This window comes from Seriola aureovittata, chromosome 18, assembly GCF_021018895.1.
Source record: "Seriola aureovittata isolate HTS-2021-v1 ecotype China chromosome 18, ASM2101889v1, whole genome shotgun sequence".
Classification (NCBI taxonomy): Eukaryota; Metazoa; Chordata; class Actinopteri; order Carangiformes; family Carangidae; genus Seriola; species Seriola aureovittata.
The window spans coordinates 21,286,592-21,305,145 of NC_079381.1; the positions used below are offsets into that span (position 1 = coordinate 21,286,592).

Below are 18,554 nucleotides of genomic sequence, written 5' to 3' on the forward strand. Positions count from 1 at the left end.
GTTATTCAACCTACATATTTCTCCCAATGGATAAATGAATGAAACATTCCCACTTGTTGCTGAGGGGCTGTGTGACCTACATTTGGAGTCTGTGGCACTCAAAGTGTTAACTTGGATGAAGGTTCGTCTGGGTAAAGTTTCGCGCTGACTTGGTTGTCGACCTGTGGGCGTGCCAACACGGCTGTCAGTGCAAAAGCAGGATATTTGTAACTACACACGACAGTACAGGGGTCCAGGGAGAGGGGGGCTGGTTATGCTTTGAGCTGCATATATAGTTGGGTTATTTTTTTTTTTAAATATTTGAATAATTTCTCAACCATGTCTCGGATATTAAACCTAATCAAAGTTCAGCTGCGGAGAGATTTAGCCGCGCATGGAGGAACCGCTCGGCTTCCTTTGAGGACCATCTGCTGCACTGCAAGAAAACAAGCTGAGGAGAGGTTAGAATAGTTCAGTTTTATGCACAAACGATTCACGTGTTTGACGGACTTTTCATTAAACACGCTGTAGTGACGGTATTAATCACAAATAAGGGTATACAACAGACATAAAACGCGTCAGTGCTTTACTTGCACGCGTAAAGTTGCGCAGCTGATTGATTCATGCAGCAAAACTGTACGTGACGTGACCAGCTGTGACACTTACAGTCAGTGTGTATCACATTATAATCTCATAGTGACTTCTCTGGTTGCACATTTAGTTTTGGCACAATTAAAACTGATTCCTGAAGTGCACACAACTATTCACCTGTAGGGCTGCAACCATTAGTCGATTAATTGATTAGTCACTTGAACAGAAAATGAACTGGCAGCTATTTTGAGAGTCAAATAAATATTTTAGTAATTTTTTGAGCTAAAAAGGCAAAAACATTTTGTGGTTCCAGCTTTTAAAATGTTTTTTCTTGTGTTTTTCTTTTTCAGACACGATAGTAAACTGAGCATCTTTGGGTTTTTGAAACATTTTTGACAGTTTTTTGAAACATTTAATTGACTAATTGAAAATATAAGCCCTTTAACACCCTTCTCTCTTTTTCCTTTCTTCAGTGATGCGTCCACAGTTTTGGGAAAGCGGTGGAAAGACACAGCAGAAACCGTCATCGTCGGCGGTGGGTGCGTGGGGGTCAGCTTGGCGTATCACCTGGCCAAAGCTGGCATGAAGGATGTGGTGCTGCTGGAGAAGTCTGAGCTGACGGCTGGATCCACCTGGCACGCTGTACGTCCACCAATGTCTGCATTTTTCTTTTTCTCTTGCTCGTCTGAAGGTGCACAAAGTTGGTTTAAGGGCAAATCAGGTGGAAGACCAGGTGGCCTGTGTCACACAGTGTCTTCACAGCAGCAATATATTTTTTTAACATACTTTCATTTAGCACCACGACTGATTTTTATTGTATCATCGATTAATCTCCTGAATATTTTCTTGATCAGTTGTTTGGTCGAGAAAATGTCAGACAATATTGAAAAATGCCCGTCACAGTTTCCTAAAGCAGGTTTTTTTTTTTGTGTGTCAGAGCAGCAATTGATTAATCTATTGATTTAAGCTCATAACTACCTCCCAGAGCTCGAAGTGATATTCTAAAATTGCTCGTTTATAACTGAACAAGTCTCCAAAACCAAAATAGATTCATTTACAGTCATTTATGACAAAGAAAAGCAGGAAATCTTCACAATTGAAAAACTGGAACTAGAGAATTTTTCACATTTTTACTTGAAAAATGTCAAAAAATGTTTAATTGATTGTCAAAATTGTTGCCAATTAATTTTCTTTCTTTTTAATCAACTAATTGCTGCAGCGCTACAGTTCATAAGACAAAGAAAATTAGATTATTTCATCATTTTTTACTTCAGTGTGTTTGTGTGTTTCACAACGTAACAACGTCTCAACATGGATTTCTCTCGTATCGAGGCATTTCCTTGAAAATCAGAAGATAAATGAGTGTGTTAATCAGACATTAATTACTGTCATTATTATCATCATTATCATCATCACTAATGCCTCTTCGGTTTGTGTCGTTCAGTAGTAGCGTCGTATCCGTGGCGGCCAGCTGTCACCTTCTAGGTTTTCAAGGCGTCGGAGGCCTCGACCCACTTACCCGTCTGCACTGTCGCTCATTCACTGACAGACGCTTCACTTTTAATGCTATTAATACATGTTTGACGTATTCAGTTACTCTCTTCATATGGAGAGTCTGTCCCAGCATGCATTGGGTGAAGGGCAGGGTGCACACTGGGCAAGTTGCCAGGTTGATGTTGACTGAAGTAGTATGTGTGTTCTTTATAGTTTAAATAAGAGTTATTCATTTTTAATGTGTTGCAGTCGGTTTAAAATGAAGATGCGATGGTGAATCCATTAAAATAATCACAGTTACTTCTTGGTTCACAGTATTTTGTCATTTAATATTGTTGACAGCAGTGGTTCCCTTTTCCCACACATGCCGCACAAAAACAATTAAAGGAGTGATTAAACATTTTAAAGCTGTTAAATATCATTTTGGTTTTAAGACATTTTGTAACATTATTTATATTTTATTTTTTTATAATTATATTTTTTCACCCAAACTGTTCTCTTTTGCAAATGATTTGTCGGCCCACTTGCAATACCTTCAAATGTGAAAGGAGTCGCTTGGATTATCACTCAAACTGCGATTTCACTCAGAGCTACAAAGATTTTTACACTATATTTTGTTTTTGCTCCACAACTTTAGTGTTTAGGTTTGTTCTTGCTGCTCTCAGTGTTGTTTTCATCTGCAGCAGGCGGCAGACTAGATGTTGAAATTACTGGAGCATTTAGCAGCTAAAACGAGATAATGTTTCCATCAGGAGTTGGTGGAGACCAAAAACGGAGCTAAAAGAAGAAGGAATATTGGACTTAGATTCGTCAGGTGGACACAAACATGACTTTAAGTTAATAATAATGTTGCTTGATGTGTAAATAATAAACATGTTCAATATCTAAACTTAGAAAGTAAATAATATGTCAGTGTTTCTGCTGCCCCCAAGTGGCCAAAAATTAGTACGTGCACCTTTAAGTTGTGAATATTCAATCAACTGTGTGTTTTGTATTTCAGGCTGGTTTGACAACATATTACCATCCAGGCATCAACCTCAAGAAAGTCCACTATGACAGCATTAAGTTGTACGAGAGGCTGGAGGCCGAGACCGGACAGGTGAGGCGCATCGCTCGTCCGTCGCAACTCTGATGCGAAGCAGGTGTGTTTGTGTGTTTGCGGGTCATTCGTACCGTCTTTTCTCTGCAGGCCGTGGGCTTCCACCAGCCCGGCAGCGTCCGCATTGCTTCCACTGCGGCTCGAGTGGACGAGATGAAGTACCAGATGACCCGCACGCACTGGCACGTGACGCCACAGTACCTCATCGGACCGGAGAAAGTCCAAGAATATTTCCCTTTGATCAACATAGACAAGGTCTGTACGAACCACAGACACGTCCTTGTGACTTAATGATAGATTGACAGTGATGAATCAGTCAGTAATGATCATCCTGGCATGTTCCTGAGATAACAACATTCGTGGTCGGCGTCTTAACCTTTAAGCCAAACTTTAGTTTCCTAAAACAGCTGGCCCCTGTAGTTTTTAGCAAATGCTGCATTTCCTGGGGATTATTTTCAGCGGGTGTGTTCATGCTGATGAAGGATTCTAGAAAACTTGTACCCTCTATTGGCAGTTATCTGAAGGTTTTTCTGTGTGTTTCCAGGTGTTGGCAGGTCTGTACACCCCAGGTGACGGCCACATTGACCCTTACTCCCTGACTATGGCGTTGGCTGCTGGGGCTCGTATGTACGGCGCCCAGATCTACAACCCAGCCCCGGTCACCGCCCTCAACCCAACCGCCGATGGCAAGTGGGACGTCCAGACTCCTCACGGAACAATCCGCGCCAATCGCATCGTCAACGCTACAGGTTTGTGCTTGAACGTTCATACTCTTGCCTCATGGGGATGGAGCTGATGTTTATGCTTCATCTCCTGCAGTTTCCACTGAAAACAGGGTTAAAAGTTCAGTTTGTGCTTTAGTTTCAGTACGAACCAACTAGAGGGTGTGATAGATATATAGGATACATCTTATCACCATGTGTCACTCAGTTTTAGAGACTTTTTTGACAACAAAACTTTACTTTGAAGGTCTTCCAACCCGTTTCCTGCTAACACATAGAAATGTCATTCAGGTGCAGTAATTCTCATCCTTTCTGCTGATCGAGACACAATGAGCCTCATGCAGGAACATTTTTGCACCGTTATCCTAAATCTCTCATGTTTGTCTGAGTTTTACTTCTTCAAAGTTGGATTCACCAAACTCTCCTAACTGCACAGACTTGTCGTAAATCACTCACCGGACGAGTGACACCTATTTCCGAGGAGGTGTTTGTGAGAATCATTATAATCAATGCTGCCAAAATGGCTTCCTATACGGCTGCCTATTCTGCTCCGTTCAAAATAAATAAATAAAAAAATGTTGTGAAATACACTTAAACAAGGAAGGGAAGAGGAAAGCCAAATAAATAATAATATATATGTACTGTCACTGCTCTATAAAACGTGTTATCTGGGGACAGTGTGCAACAGGAGACCTTTGCCCACACGGACCTCCGCTTGCAGAGTTCAGGGAAAAGAGCTTTTGGCTTGAACTGGGTCATACCAGTTCTGGGGGGATTTTGTTGGCAGCGACTCCCCTCATCCCTGCTGCTGTTGCTTGTTTATCTGGTGAAGGTCAGGAATTTGCTTTAGTCTCTTTGCCCGGTCTGTCCTCGTCTGTGTTGTGTAACATGTGGCAATTTATAGGTCACGCATATTTCTCATTCGTCACCTTTTTTTTTTTTTTTTTTTTTCGCAGCATTTCAGTCATTTTGAAATAAATAAGACGAGATGTGAGAGGTTAACAGCAATTCTTAAACTTTGTTCACAGCCTGCTGTGGCCTGTGATGTCAGTTATAAAATGTTTTTGTATGAGATTTTTTAAAACAAGCTGGAAAGTCTCCAGTTCCGTTGTTCCAGACGTCTGATGTCATCTTAATGAATAGATCATTTCTTGATTGGTCAATCCATCAATGTTCTGCTGCTTCTCCAGGTCCAGGTCGTGTTCAATGATTGATTCATGATAGTATCAGGAATTACTGCAATTTGACTCTACGTGGTCTGAAAAAGCCTTGAAGGTGAACCCTGCAGAAACCCTGATGCATAACTGAAATAGTGCCTTGATAGTCGCTACAATCCAAAAACATGGTCCTTGAAAATCTCCTATTACACTCACAAGCATTGCACTGAAAATAACATTGTAACGGGGCTTCGCAGAACAAATTGTCTACAGCTCATTCACATCGGCTCGCTCCATATTTTCTCCCTAAATTTGCACATTCTGTTCTCTGGTTGAAGCCAGTTGCTGTATCTCGTAGGACCCTACTGGCCCTCTGCCCTCACTGTCTCCGACAGCCAATCCAAGTAGGCCAGCAGTTCAGGTTTCATCCAATCTTGAAGCAGCAGCTCATGCACACCTCCTGACAGACGGCTTTTTAGCTTTTTACTGCTGATGCTCCTTTTTGTATGCAACGACCTTCACGTCACGTTCATGAGTGTGCAGATGAGCTGGACCTGTTTTGAGTTGTAATTTCAATATAGTCACACCTGCGGGTTTGTTTGTTTGTTTGCATTCTTGTCTCACAGTAAGATAAATTCACATTTTATTGGTCAGATATACCAATTTCCAGTCTTGATATTGTGTGTTTAAACATAGGATTTTACAAGTACAGCCACAAACTTGTGCAAAACTCCCGGACGCTGCGTTTCTCCTCTCTCTATATGGAGTTTGTGTCTGCGATTTAAAGACTCCCATGCAACAACAGACGCTTTATGGTCTGCAGACATATAACCCCAGTGGGTAAAGCAGCTAGTTTAAAATTTCATCCTTAAATATACCACATAGCAAAGCAGACAACTCCCAATAAACAACGGCAACCTCAGTGTTTTTCCGATGCATTGTGCTCACATATTGTTGAAAACGCATAACCCACAAGCAGCTGTTTTGTTGAGCTTGCATAACAACATCCATCTTTAGTTCGACATTCTCTCCTCTCTCTGCTGCTACCTCCACAGAGCCTCGTCCAGAACCACTTCTTTTTTTTCCAGCCAACAAATCTCCCTCCCCCACATTGTATTTCCACGACTTCTGCTCAACGTTTAAACCCAAACTCTGGGGTCATCTGGAACGCAGGCTTTAACCCCCCCTCTTCCCAATAGTTATGCTCCCCTGACCAGAGACCCCTAATAAAGGTCAAAGGTCAGGTTCCTTGGAATGCGACCCCATCGGATCAGTTTCAACATTTCATCTTTTGTAATTGAAGAAGGAAGATAATGTTTTGACCACTGTGTGAACGGTAGACTGCACTTTCTCAAATCCATAAACCTGCAAATCTATTCATCTTAATCAATAATATCCTTCAGCCCATTTCTGTTTGATGTTTCCCCCGACAGTATTTGTTCATACAACATAGGTTTGGTCAAGTTTGCATTTGTGCTGCTCTTGTGGAAGAGCAGAAGCTTGATGTTTCAACCATTTACTTTTAGCTAACTATTTCAACCATTAGCCTAATTCATTGTTTTTATATTTAAATTATTTATCAATTACTTTTAGCTAACTATTTCAACTATTTACCATTACTTGTAGCGAAGTATTTCAACTTTGTGTTGTTTAGCTACTTTTAGCTAACCATTTCAACTGTTTATCTAACTTTTATCTAGCATTTTTAACCGTTTACCCATTACTTTTTGCTATTTCAACCCCTTTACTCAGTCGAGCTAACTATTTGAACTGTTTTATCCATAACGCTTAGTGGTTTTAACCGTTACCATTACTTTAAGCTAATGTTTTGGACCATTTATCCCATTACTTTTAACTATTTGAACTGTTTATTAATTACATTTAACTATTCGGATCGTTTGTGCATTATCTGTAGCTAACTATTTCAACCTCTCTGCTTGCTTTCTAACTAGTTTTGACCATAGTTGTAGCGTTCTCTGGTGTTTAGGAGTTACAGCTGACTCAAGATGTGGATATATTTTTTAAATTCAGCTTCTCCACAGTCTTTCCATGGACCCCAGTTACCTGCAGAAATACCCCCTGGGGTATAAATTTAATAAACGCTGGGAATCACTGCTTTAGCCTGTGAGCTTTTGAACAAATTTTTAACTGATTATTATAAGTTTAGATTCATAAACAACATGGGCGTCTGATGTGGACACAGCAGGGCTTCAAAGGTTGTTTTATTGTGTCGAGCTGGTTGATTTCATGCACTATTGCTGTGTATACCAGTGAATCGGCCCCGTGTGCAGGCACCTGGTAAACATGCTCCTGCTTAAACTGCCTGGCACCTTATCAAGATGTTGTGCTTATGAACCCAACCACCCCGTCCCGTCCCATCCCTCACCATGGGATAAAGTTCACATATGGAACATGTGCAGAACATAAATAGACTCTGCATTTTAATGGGTTGCAGACTTGGCATGCAATTGCAAAGAGTAACATCATTTAAAATATATTCAAACTACATCATAATATAATATATTCAAATTGTTAATGAGACTCACTCTCGCAACACAGAGCTGAAGATAGCAGCAGAGATGAACAGCTCTGTGCTCCAGCTGGCTCTGGTCACAGCAGCTGAGTTTGCACAAGGTCCACATTGATTTTTGTTAAGTTCACATGTCCCAGACTCAAAACACGGCATATTTGTTTTGGGGCTGTTACAGCATAACCTGGTTTATAAAACATCTTGTGGGTTTGCATACTTTTTTTTTAATAGCTCTAAAGATTCGGAAATATGTTTGACTCCAAAATAAATTGAATCTTAATAAAAACAGGCTCTAAAAATAAAAAGGACTTTAAAGATAAATTGCATTAGGCCTTCAGAACTTTCAGTCTCAGAAATATATTGAGTTAAATGTGATTAAAGCTGCTATAATCAGCGCTTTGATTTCTTTCAGCTCATTGTGTTACGGCCCACAGCTTTACAGTTTAAGCTTTTCAGACACATGTAGTTGTTTTAAGTGAAAAAGCTCTGATAAACCCACATTAGCTCCCCGCCCTGCACCGGACAGCCGACAGACAAAGTTAGCAACTAGCTGGTGAACATAGTGGAACATGGTGTAGATCAAACCAGAGCTAAAAGGGGAGTTAACATCTGAACCAAATATGTTTTCTTTGTCAACTATTTGTGCTAAACCATAGAGATGGAAACAACAGAGCTGACCTTTATTTCAGCCTGATATATTGTCAGATGTTTGATGTATTTCACTGAGACTCCACGCTGCACCAACATGAGAGGGGAATTCCACCTAGTGAACAATTGCTGCCGTTACATAATGCAAGCTACATAACTGTAAACGCCTGAGGTCAACTGCTGCCTCATGCTGCGACACTAGATAATGCACAGAGAGTGGAGTGTCTTTTGGAAAGATATGAAACGTCCGCGGTTTTCCTCGACGCTGTGACTCGGGGCGACTGAGAAGAATGTGTTGTAACTGCTGGAGCTGCTGCGCCTGTAAAATCCAGATACACTGGCTCAACTTGTAAACCGTACAAGTGTGAGGATGTTGATACTGGATATCCTTGTGCTGATTATAAGAAAAATTCTCTCTTTTTATCATTGCTATTTTCACACACTTGGCCACATTTTTCAGAGTTTTTCTCCAGCTGTCTTGGTTAGGTTTCTATTTTTGTTGCTGGTAGTCTGAATGTGTTTCTACTTGTTTTTAACATGATGGTGCCCTGTGCAATTTTTGATCTTCTGATTAAAAAAAACCTGCACATTTTCAATAACCTCCTCAGTAACCCCTGATCATATCAAGCCATGCAGATAGTTTTGGTTTAGTTTGTAAACGTTTTGAATTTTGGGGGGATTTCACGTGTCAAATTACCTGCGTTTCAGTCCGTGCGTTTGCTTGATATTTCTATGAGAGTAGTCGAGGTTGGAGAGAGTGATTACAGCCTGTAAAGGAAGCAGCTGCGGCTCAAGCAGTACAGCAGGTTGTTCATTAACCATCCGCATGTCGGCGTCTCTGTGAGGAAGTCACTGACTGAAGCCCAGATTTTCCCAGGTGTGTGTGTGTGTGTGTGTGTGTGTGTGTGTGTGTGTGTGCGCGCATGAGTGTAAATGAGGCACTCTAAAGCATTTTGTCCTGTTCTATATTAAGTGTTTTCTGTTTACGAGGAAACAGTGGATTCACTTTTCTTACCAAATGGTGAAAGAGGGGCGTCGCAGGAGGTGTGCCTTCTCACTTACAAACACAGCCATTCATCAAACTTTAGTGTGTCCATGAGGAGAAATAAACTCTGTGTTTTCACCCAATAAAACACGGAGAACACTGTGAAACAGCTCATGCAATATTTCCAACAGATGTGCATAATGAAAGCAGGGCAGCTTTAAAGGAATAGTTCCACATTTTGTGAAATCTGTTTGTCTACTTTCCTGCTGAGGAGATCAATAACTCTGATGTCAGTCGGACAAAATATGAAGCTACAGGTAGGAGGTAGTTAGCTTAGCTTAGCATAAAGACTGGAAACAGGGGAAAACAGCTAGCCTTGCTCTGTCTGAAGCTAAAAGTCTGTCTGTTTCTTGTTTGTTTAGTTTTACATTTTGGTTTTTGTACGGATATAAAAACGAAATATAAAACAACTTTGAACTTTAGAGGAGGTGAGAGGCAGGTTTTTGTTGCCTTTGGACAGGACCATGCTAGCTGTTTCCCCCTGTTTATAGTCTGTATGCTATGTATGAGATAAGGGTGGTGATCTCCTCACGTAACTCAGCAAGAAAAGAAATAAGTGTATTTCCCAAAATGTTGAATTATTCCTTTAATAGCTACCGAGTGAATTTGGTGCTGAAGTGAAGCACTTTGTCCTTAAATACATGGATTTAATCCCGTCTCCGTTGGTTTCCAGGTTTCTGGGCCAGGGAAGTGGGCAAGATGATTGGTTTCGATCACCCAACCATCCCGGTGCATCACCAGTACGTAGTCACGGCAACAGTACCAGAGGTGAAGGCTCTGAAGAAGGAGGTGGCCGTCATCAGGGACCTGGAGGGCTCTTACTACCTGCGTCAGGAGAGAGACGGCCTGCTGTTCGGACCCTATGAAAAGATGGAGAAGATGGTGCTGCAGGACTCCTGGGTCAGAGATGGTGTACCTCCAGGTCTGTCTGCCACAGAGGAAGCTCTGTCGATACGTTAAAAACCTTTCTTCCAAGTTTTCACATTATGTTTTTGTTATTTTTTCCCGGCTGCTGCAGGTTTCGGGAAGGAGCTGTTCGAATCGGACCTTGACAGGATAATGGAGCATGTTGAGATGGCCATGGAGATGGTGCCTGTGCTGAAGAAAGCCGACATCATCAACATCGTGTCTGGACCAATCACATACACCCCTGACCTGCTGCCCATGGTGGGACCACACCAGGGGGTCCGCAACTACTGGACCGCCATTGGCTTCGGGTATGTGTGGAAGGACAGTGGTTGGTTAGTTTAGTCTTAGTCTCCTGACCAAAAAGGTTTAGTCCAATTTCCAGTCATTTGACTTTAGATATTTTAGTTGTATTTAAGTTTTCTTCCTAATTTCACTGTTAATCCAGTACTTTCTAATATTAACTTTACATTAGCTTACCTTTTTATAAATGCCTGCATGTTTTCGAAGTTTGTTTCAGCTGTTTTTGTTGCCGCCTCTTGTTCTTAATTCTTCTCATTAACAGGAGTTTCGACCGGACAATTGTCTGAATTAAGTTCTGAGATGAGAAGTTTGGGCAACGGTTGAAACTATTTTACTAGTCAGGAGATACACTGTGTGTTTCTGCAGATGCATGCTCCACAAGACTTTGCATTCATACATTCTTCATAGGTTTCCTTTTCAAGTGTTACTTTTTATTTAGTTTTAGTCTCGTTTTCATCATTAAAAATAGGAATTAGGTGTTGAATGAAGATTTCATTGATTAACACTGGTTAGTAGATTGTCTCTATGATCAGCAGAAGGTAACAGCCTGGACTCTGTGTGTTCAGGTATGGAGTCATCCATGCTGGCGGTATCGGTAAGTTCCTGAGTGACTGGATCGTGAATGGAGAGCCTCCCTACGACCTGATCGAATGCGACCCTAACCGCTACGGAAAGTGGGCAGATGTTCCTTTCATGTGCGCCAAAGCCCGAGAATCCTACGGCTTCAACAATGTGGGTAAGAACAACACAAGAGGATCGCACAGTCGTCGGGTAAACACTTCTGTTTTTACTGCCTCTTAACTGTTCGTCATCTCTTCTTCGCTCTGACGGTCTCTGCAGTCGGTTACCCCAAGGAGGAGCGCTTTGCCGGACGGCCAACCATCCGAACAAGCGGCGTTTACGAGCTCCTGAAGGACAAAGCGTCCATGGGCTTCCACGCCGGCTGGGAACAACCTCACTGGTTCTACAAACCTGGAGACGACACTGGATACAAGTAAATCTCCTTTTCTGCTTGTGCTTCTTCTTCTGCTTCTTCATCTTCCTCTGCTTCTTCTTCTTCTTCTGCTTCTTCCATGCACCAAGTGCGTCACATGAAAAGACATAAATGAACATGAGATGAAATAATAAAATAAAATGATAACATCGAAAAAATAAATGAAATAAACAATTGAAATAAGTTAAAAACGGATTACATAGAAAGCATAAAACATAACAGCGTTTAAAAGAAGTGCTGAGCAGTGCACAATGAACCGTCATTAAGCTTTAATACTGTCTGTGTTGTTTGATTGGCAACATGCCTGCTGCACTATAACTACAGTATCTTAGACCTGAGCTACAGCGGGCCATTTCAATAAGTAAACATTTAAACGTAATGTTCCCTGCTTTTAATTTTATTGCTAACAGCTGCTGCCGTCCTCTAATTAACCACATCGTACATTCCTGGACTGCATCCACACCACATCCGCTTTCCCAGTTTACAACACCCTATTATCGCTGTGGTCAAAGAAGGAGAAGCTGCGGTGGAGCTCGAAGGCAAAACACTGTAATGAGTGTACATGCAAAATACATACATGCATATTATACAGAGTTTGGTTTTGTGCAGAAAGGAACCTGCATGTGTGTCAGAAAAAGGAGTTGTTGGAGGACACAGTGTTCTGGGTGAAGATGGGAGATGTGCAGAGCGGACACATGTCATCACACAGAGCTCTCTCCCGGTGTCTTCCGGCTCCACACACAACATCCACCAGTCTGAACGCAGAGGACAGCTGCTAACGTTCAGCCACACATGCAGATAACCGGCAATAACGTCCGCTTCACCAGATCGGAGTCTTTAAATACACACCATGACATTTAAAAAAAAAAACCAACAAAACACACAGAGTGCTTAGACTCGTACCGAACCTCTGTAAAGTGTAGAACCCAGTCGGCGCTTTCTGCAGCTGCTTGTCTCATATCTGTGACACGTAGTGAAGATCTGCAGGTCTATAAAAGTCTTAAAAAGGATTTAATTCAAAAATATAAAAAGTTCTCAACAGTGAATTGTGGATTGAACTTAAATCTTTAATAGTGAATTCATCCATCCATTTTCTGTTGCACATCGGGGTCCAGGTCGTGTTAATTCAATTAATTATATCTTTAAGAATTATTGTTAAATACCACGAGAACCACTGAAGAAAATGTGATGTAATAGTAAATGATCCTCCCTGCTTTATTTATTTGTTATTCATTTATTTGGATCCCCATTGGCCACTACCAAGGTAGCAACTCGTCTCCCCGGGGTCCGCTCAAGTAAACGTGACATCAAAATGCAAAACCATGTAAATTAAGATCATAGACAAAAAAGGAAACAAGAAAATAACGACAGATACAAACATCAGTAAAATTACTAATAACGATAATAACAACAGTGACAAGACTTTTTCTAAAGTAAAAGTAAAACATTAAACTCGAACAACAATAATACCAGTAAAAACATTGACACAGTGACTGAAGAATAAGATGAGGTTTGTCGTCATGGACGCTGCAGTGTTTAACAGTCTTAAATTGAACTTAACCTTGTGTTTTTTTTGTGAGCACGTTAGCCTGCTGACGTTAGCGAACATTTAGCTCAAAGCGCCGCTGTAAGTACGGCCTCACGGAGCCAGCAGCGTGTCGGTTCGGTGTTTCGAGTCTTACGAGCAGTAATTGTATAATTCCGTCCTTCTGTTAGAACAATGTTCATCCATTATGCTCATACATCAGTCCTGCATTATTCAAACTAATAAAAAACATCCAGTAAAAAGCAGAGTTTAGATAATGGGTCCATTTTGTTGCTTGAACTCAGGCCCAGTTTCCGTCGCACCAACTGGTTCGGACCGGTCGGCAGAGAGTGCAGGCTGGTGATGGAGAAGGTGGGGGTGATCGACCTGACGCCTTTCGGAAAGTTCGTAGTGAAGGGGAAGGACTCGCACAAGCTGCTGGACCGACTGTTCGCCAACACCATGCCCAAGGTAGAGCACGTGTTTACTGCAGTGGGAGCTGATGGCTTCCTGTAGCTGTGAATGCTGGGTAAGAGGTTAAACGGATCCATCACTGAGATCCAGTGGTATAGTAGTGTCACACGAGCGGTGCTACTCTCCCCACACATCGTCTAACAGCTCCTCTTCTTGCCTCTGCGTGTTTTCAGGTGGGCATCACTAACATCAGCCACATGTTGACACCCACCGGGAGAGTCTACGCCGAGGTCACCATCACCCAGCTGGCGCCGGGAGAGTTCCTGCTCATCACTGGCTCGGGGTCAGAGCTACACGACCTCAGGTGAGCTGCATGATGACACGCACGTTGATCGGTGTTCACACGTAACAGGTGCCTGATAGTAATGAGTTAGGTTCATAATATACGAAGCTTAAAGTGTCTATAATTAATATTTTTATAGAAATGACAATGTGAGACAAAATGCATCTTGGGAATCGTAGTTAGCAGTTGATATCTCAGTGACACTTTGAGGGAATTTCTTCAAATTTGGCACAAACGTTCACTCGGCCTCAAGGATGAACTGATTACACCTTGACAAAGGTCAAAGTCACTGTAACCACACGGAAAACGTGATTGGCCGCAACTCAAGAATTCACACGCTAATTAGCTGCGACTGGACCAACCGGCAGAGGCTGTATTTCTACTTTATCTTCAGTACTGAGGTTCAACTGGGAGAGTTTCATGTCGATCAAAGCTGTTAGAAGTTTTCCATCTGTGAGCCACCTGACATCGTGTGTAGAGAACACGAGAGGAACTTCAACCTCTGGGAGCAGAGGGTTCGGCAATAAGATTCATTCTTACACGACGAATGAGATACAATAACATATATAAAATAATAAACGAACAGATAAAATAGAATAAAATACAAATTAGAACATAATTACAATCAAATAAAGTGACTAATGACTAAAAAGCTAATTCAGTTAAAAGTCAGATCAGTTCCTCTGTTAATTGGCGCCCTTTTTTAGATGTTGCACTACTGATGTGCGTCAGAAAAATGATCCCGGATCTGCTTAGTTTTCTCTATCAGTAGTTTAAGGCCTAGGACCAGTGTTACCATGGTAACAATCAATGACACCTGCACTGACCAGTAGCGGCCAACAACAACAAACAAGAAAACATGGTTCAGAATTTGTGGTTTGCCAACAAGGTTAAGGAGAGAGCAAAGAGAAGGGAAACTGTTCATGTAAAAGGTGAAACTGTTGAACTCGTTCAGAGGACGAACATGTTCTGTTGGGGTAAACAGGGCTCAGGGGTTGGATTGGGTTCCTCGCTCGGTCTTAATTTACCCATAATTCATTGTATCACAGTCCGACTTAAGATGCTCAAGAACTAAAATGCTTTGTGGCAACGGATGAATTCAGACTCTAGTCCATCTGACTATTTGTTTCATCTAAGACACAGACAGAGTCTGTCTTTGTGAAACCAGCTCCTGGGTCTATGTGCGTTCATCCAGTTGCATAAAATAAGCCTCGCAGCCACAATAAAACCTGTTACTGCAGCTTAAACTCTGCTTTAGTAAACCCTGCCTGATGACAGATTTATCCCTGAGCAGACACAGCTGTGGGGACAATACCAAGGGACTGTCCCTCAATTGTTGTAGAAATATGTCCACTTTATTATCACATTTCCAACACTTATTATGTTTTTTAAGCTCATTTTTAAACAGTTTTAGGTGTGTAAAATAATATATATGTGCTTTTTTTATAATGGATGAACATTTGATAATCACGTCCTGCCATAAATCTTTACCAATTCACCATCCCTCTGCCATATTAATATTTGAATATGTGGATTTTTGTTTTATAAACCACTAACCCTAACCCACACACACACACACACACACACACACACACACACACACATACACGCACGTATAGGTGGACAATATTCAGTTTCCCTGCACACAAAGCAGAGTACATGATGCTAACAGAGAAGCCCTCAGTCAGAGTCTCACGCTGCGCTGAATAAAACTCTCTCACACTCTGTTTTATACGACAGAAACCTTAAACCCTTCAGCAGCTGTTAACTCAACGCCTCTCCGTTTGCTCCAATCAGGACGCAGTGTATTAAACCTTTCATCTGCGTTCCTCCACTGTAACTAACGCTCTGCCGCAGCCTGAGGGAGGCGAGGGCGGTTTCAGGCTCTGTAGAGACCTCTAGTGGAGACAAGGCGGGACTACAGATGAGGAGTTCAAGGAGGTCACAGAGGGAAAATTCAAAACATGAGATGTGAAATATTTACTGCAAATAAGCCAGAAACATCCAGGTGGTGATGCTGTAATGATGCAGGATTAAAATCTCTTTGCTCTGTGGTTTTACCTTCCCTCAGGTGGATCGAGAAAGAAGCTGCAGACGGCGGATATGACGTCGACATCAGCAACGTGACGGAGGACATAGGCGTGCTCGGCATCGCGGGACCCAACTCGCGCAAAGTTCTTCAGAAGCTGACGGAGGAGGATATGAGCGACGCCGGTTTCAAGTTTCTCCACTGCAAGTCCATCAAGCTGGCCGGCATCCCCGTCCGCGCCATCAGGATCTCCTACACCGGTACGGAGCGCTTTTCTGAAAACAAATGAAACAATTAGAAATTGATTTCTTGCAAACTACAGCAGCCGCAAATACTCACATGTACAGAAGAAATCGTCTAACTTACCATATGGTGATGTCGTGTGTGTGTGTGCGTGTGTGTGTGTGTGTGTGTTAAGGCGAGCTCGGCTGGGAGCTGTACCTCGACCAGAAGAACATGGCGGCCGTGTACAAGGCCATGATGGAGGCAGGAAAAGACGAAGGCATCGACAACTTCGGCACCTACGCCATGTCCTCCCTCAGACTGGAGAAAGGCTTTAGAGGCTGGGGAGCTGAGGTACACACACACACACACACACACACACACACACACACACACACACACACACACACACACACACACACACACACTAATGTACTTTTTTACTTTCTGCTGATGAGATGAACTTGTGGATGTTTACAGATGAACTGTGACACGAATCCTCTGGAGGCTGGTTTGGATTATTTCATCAAACTGAACAAGGTAACGATCGCTCTCATTTTTGAACTGTGTTCTTCACCATAACACTGATGAAGGAAAGAGACTCGCTGCCTCTGTTTGCAAATACTACAGGGAAAAGCTCATTAGTTAGTGAGAACTTTAGGCTCTTTTCTTTTCTAATTCGTTTCTTATTTGTCGTTGAGTGTAAAAATGGCTGTGAGAGGGTTTTTCCTACATTTATCCTCCTGAAAAATCTTGTTTTTGTGGCTCCTTCACAAAGGTTTGTGACCAGGACGAGCTGCATGCGGACTGACTTTTACAATTACAGACGACAACATATCAGATTTGAATTAGACTTTATGAATTTCCTTTTATCATTCGTTGTAACGTCAGAAATGTTAATGGTTATTTATCAGTTTGTAAAGACCTGAAATAGTTTTTGCTTGTGGGGGAGCTCATGTCTCCTTTGCAGGAGCTAAGTTCCCATGATGCATCTCTTAACTACAAACAACCTGAACTTACACTCTTTGTGTCTGTGTGTGTCCAGCCGGCTGACTTCATTGGCAAAGCCGCTCTTCAGCAGATCAAAGCCAAAGGCCTGAAGAGGAAGCTGTCCTACATCACGCTGGATACGGACGATATCGACCCCGAGGGCAACGAGACCGTCTGGCACAACGGCAAAGTGAGCGACGGTGAAAAGCCTCCGTGTCCTCTCCTGCTCAACACACCCTGTCGTGTTTGGTTGTTTACGTATTCTGCATTTTTCTGACCAGGTGGTCGGCAACACGACGTCCGGGGCCTACAGCTACAGCAGCCAGCAGAGCCTGGCGTTCGCCTACCTGCCCGTGGAGCTGTGCTCCGTGGGCCAGAAGGTGGAGGTGGAGCTGCTGGGGAGGAAATACCCCGCCATGGTCATCCAGGAGCCTTTAGTCCTCACCGAGCCAACGCGGACACGGCTGCAGAAGAAAGCAAAGGGCAAAGCATAAGCACGGACTTCTCCTCCATCAGTTTATCAGCAGCTAATGAAGAACAATCCAACGGAATTATGAATGAGAGGTAAAGCTGTTATGGAAAGAAATCATGTGCAGGCCATGTGCCGAGGTGTTTGTGTCTGCAGCCACTCTAGGAAAAAAGAGGCTCGTTCACATCAGTCACAACTTCCTCTTCTCGTCCTGAAAACAGACCCGGCATGTGAGAACGCTCAGTGTCTTACGACTGTGTTTTTGAGAAATAATAACTGTCATGTGGTGTATTTGCACCACAGTGTCGTAAAGTGTTGAAAGAGTAATTTACATTTTTTGTGTAATTCCATGAATGGATGTTAACGGTTTATGGGTCAATACAATACTTGAACATTTTCAAACAAAAAGGGTCAAATGAAAAAAAAAAAATCAGCTTTTTGTGTTTATTTGAGAGTCAAGAGATGATGTCGCTGCATTTTACACAGTCCTCATCAGCTGTTATAAACACCAACAACCAAAAGAAACAGAATGTTTGCAAACTTGTACAAAGATTGTTTTTTAAATCTGTTTTTTTTTTTTTACTAATATGTAATTAAATTGGTGTACATTGATACCTTGATAATTAAAGCAATGCACTCACTGTCTTGTATTAGGTGTTTGACTCCCTTCCTCCTCTTTTCCCCACATGTCCTGAGAGTCACAGCTTTCTTCTGTTTGACTCGTTTAAACCCCAAGAACCAAAGATTACACGACTGTGAAAATCGTGACATGAGGAGGAATTTATTGGTGAGCCGACTGAATCCTTAAGAATATGGTTTTAAAAGTTCATTTTCATTATATTTTTATAAAACACTCGCAACGCAATAAGGTGCATCACCTGCAGCACATTACTGGCTATTCATTTTGAACAAAACTGTGTTTATCTTCTTATTACTTCACTTGGATGTTTGAGTGTCACTGTGCAGAATGATGCATGTGCAAAAAACAAACAACAAACAAAATAAAAAAGCAAGAGCTACAACAAAAAAGCAGCAAAACAAACAAACAAAAAAGAACAACAACCCCCAAAACAACAATAAAAAAATCTAAGAAA

The 18,554-nt window shown here is 42.0% G+C and overlaps 1 protein-coding gene across 1 annotated transcript; it reads left to right on the plus strand.

Moving 5' to 3' along the window:
• Positions 1-220: 220 nt before the first annotated feature.
• On the plus strand, positions 221-18,101 carry dmgdh (dimethylglycine dehydrogenase). Its single transcript, XM_056403974.1, has 16 exons — positions 221-440; positions 1,044-1,212; positions 3,065-3,163; positions 3,254-3,418; positions 3,708-3,912; positions 9,939-10,187; positions 10,284-10,482; positions 11,041-11,210; positions 11,315-11,468; positions 13,299-13,464; positions 13,641-13,771; positions 15,822-16,039; positions 16,198-16,355; positions 16,482-16,541; positions 17,047-17,181; positions 17,273-18,101. The coding sequence occupies exons 1-16, from the start codon at positions 319-321 to the stop codon at positions 17,483-17,485; spliced, it is 2,613 nt and encodes an 870-aa protein (XP_056259949.1). The 5' UTR covers positions 221-318; the 3' UTR covers positions 17,486-18,101.
• The last annotated feature ends 453 nt before the right edge of the window (positions 18,102-18,554 follow it).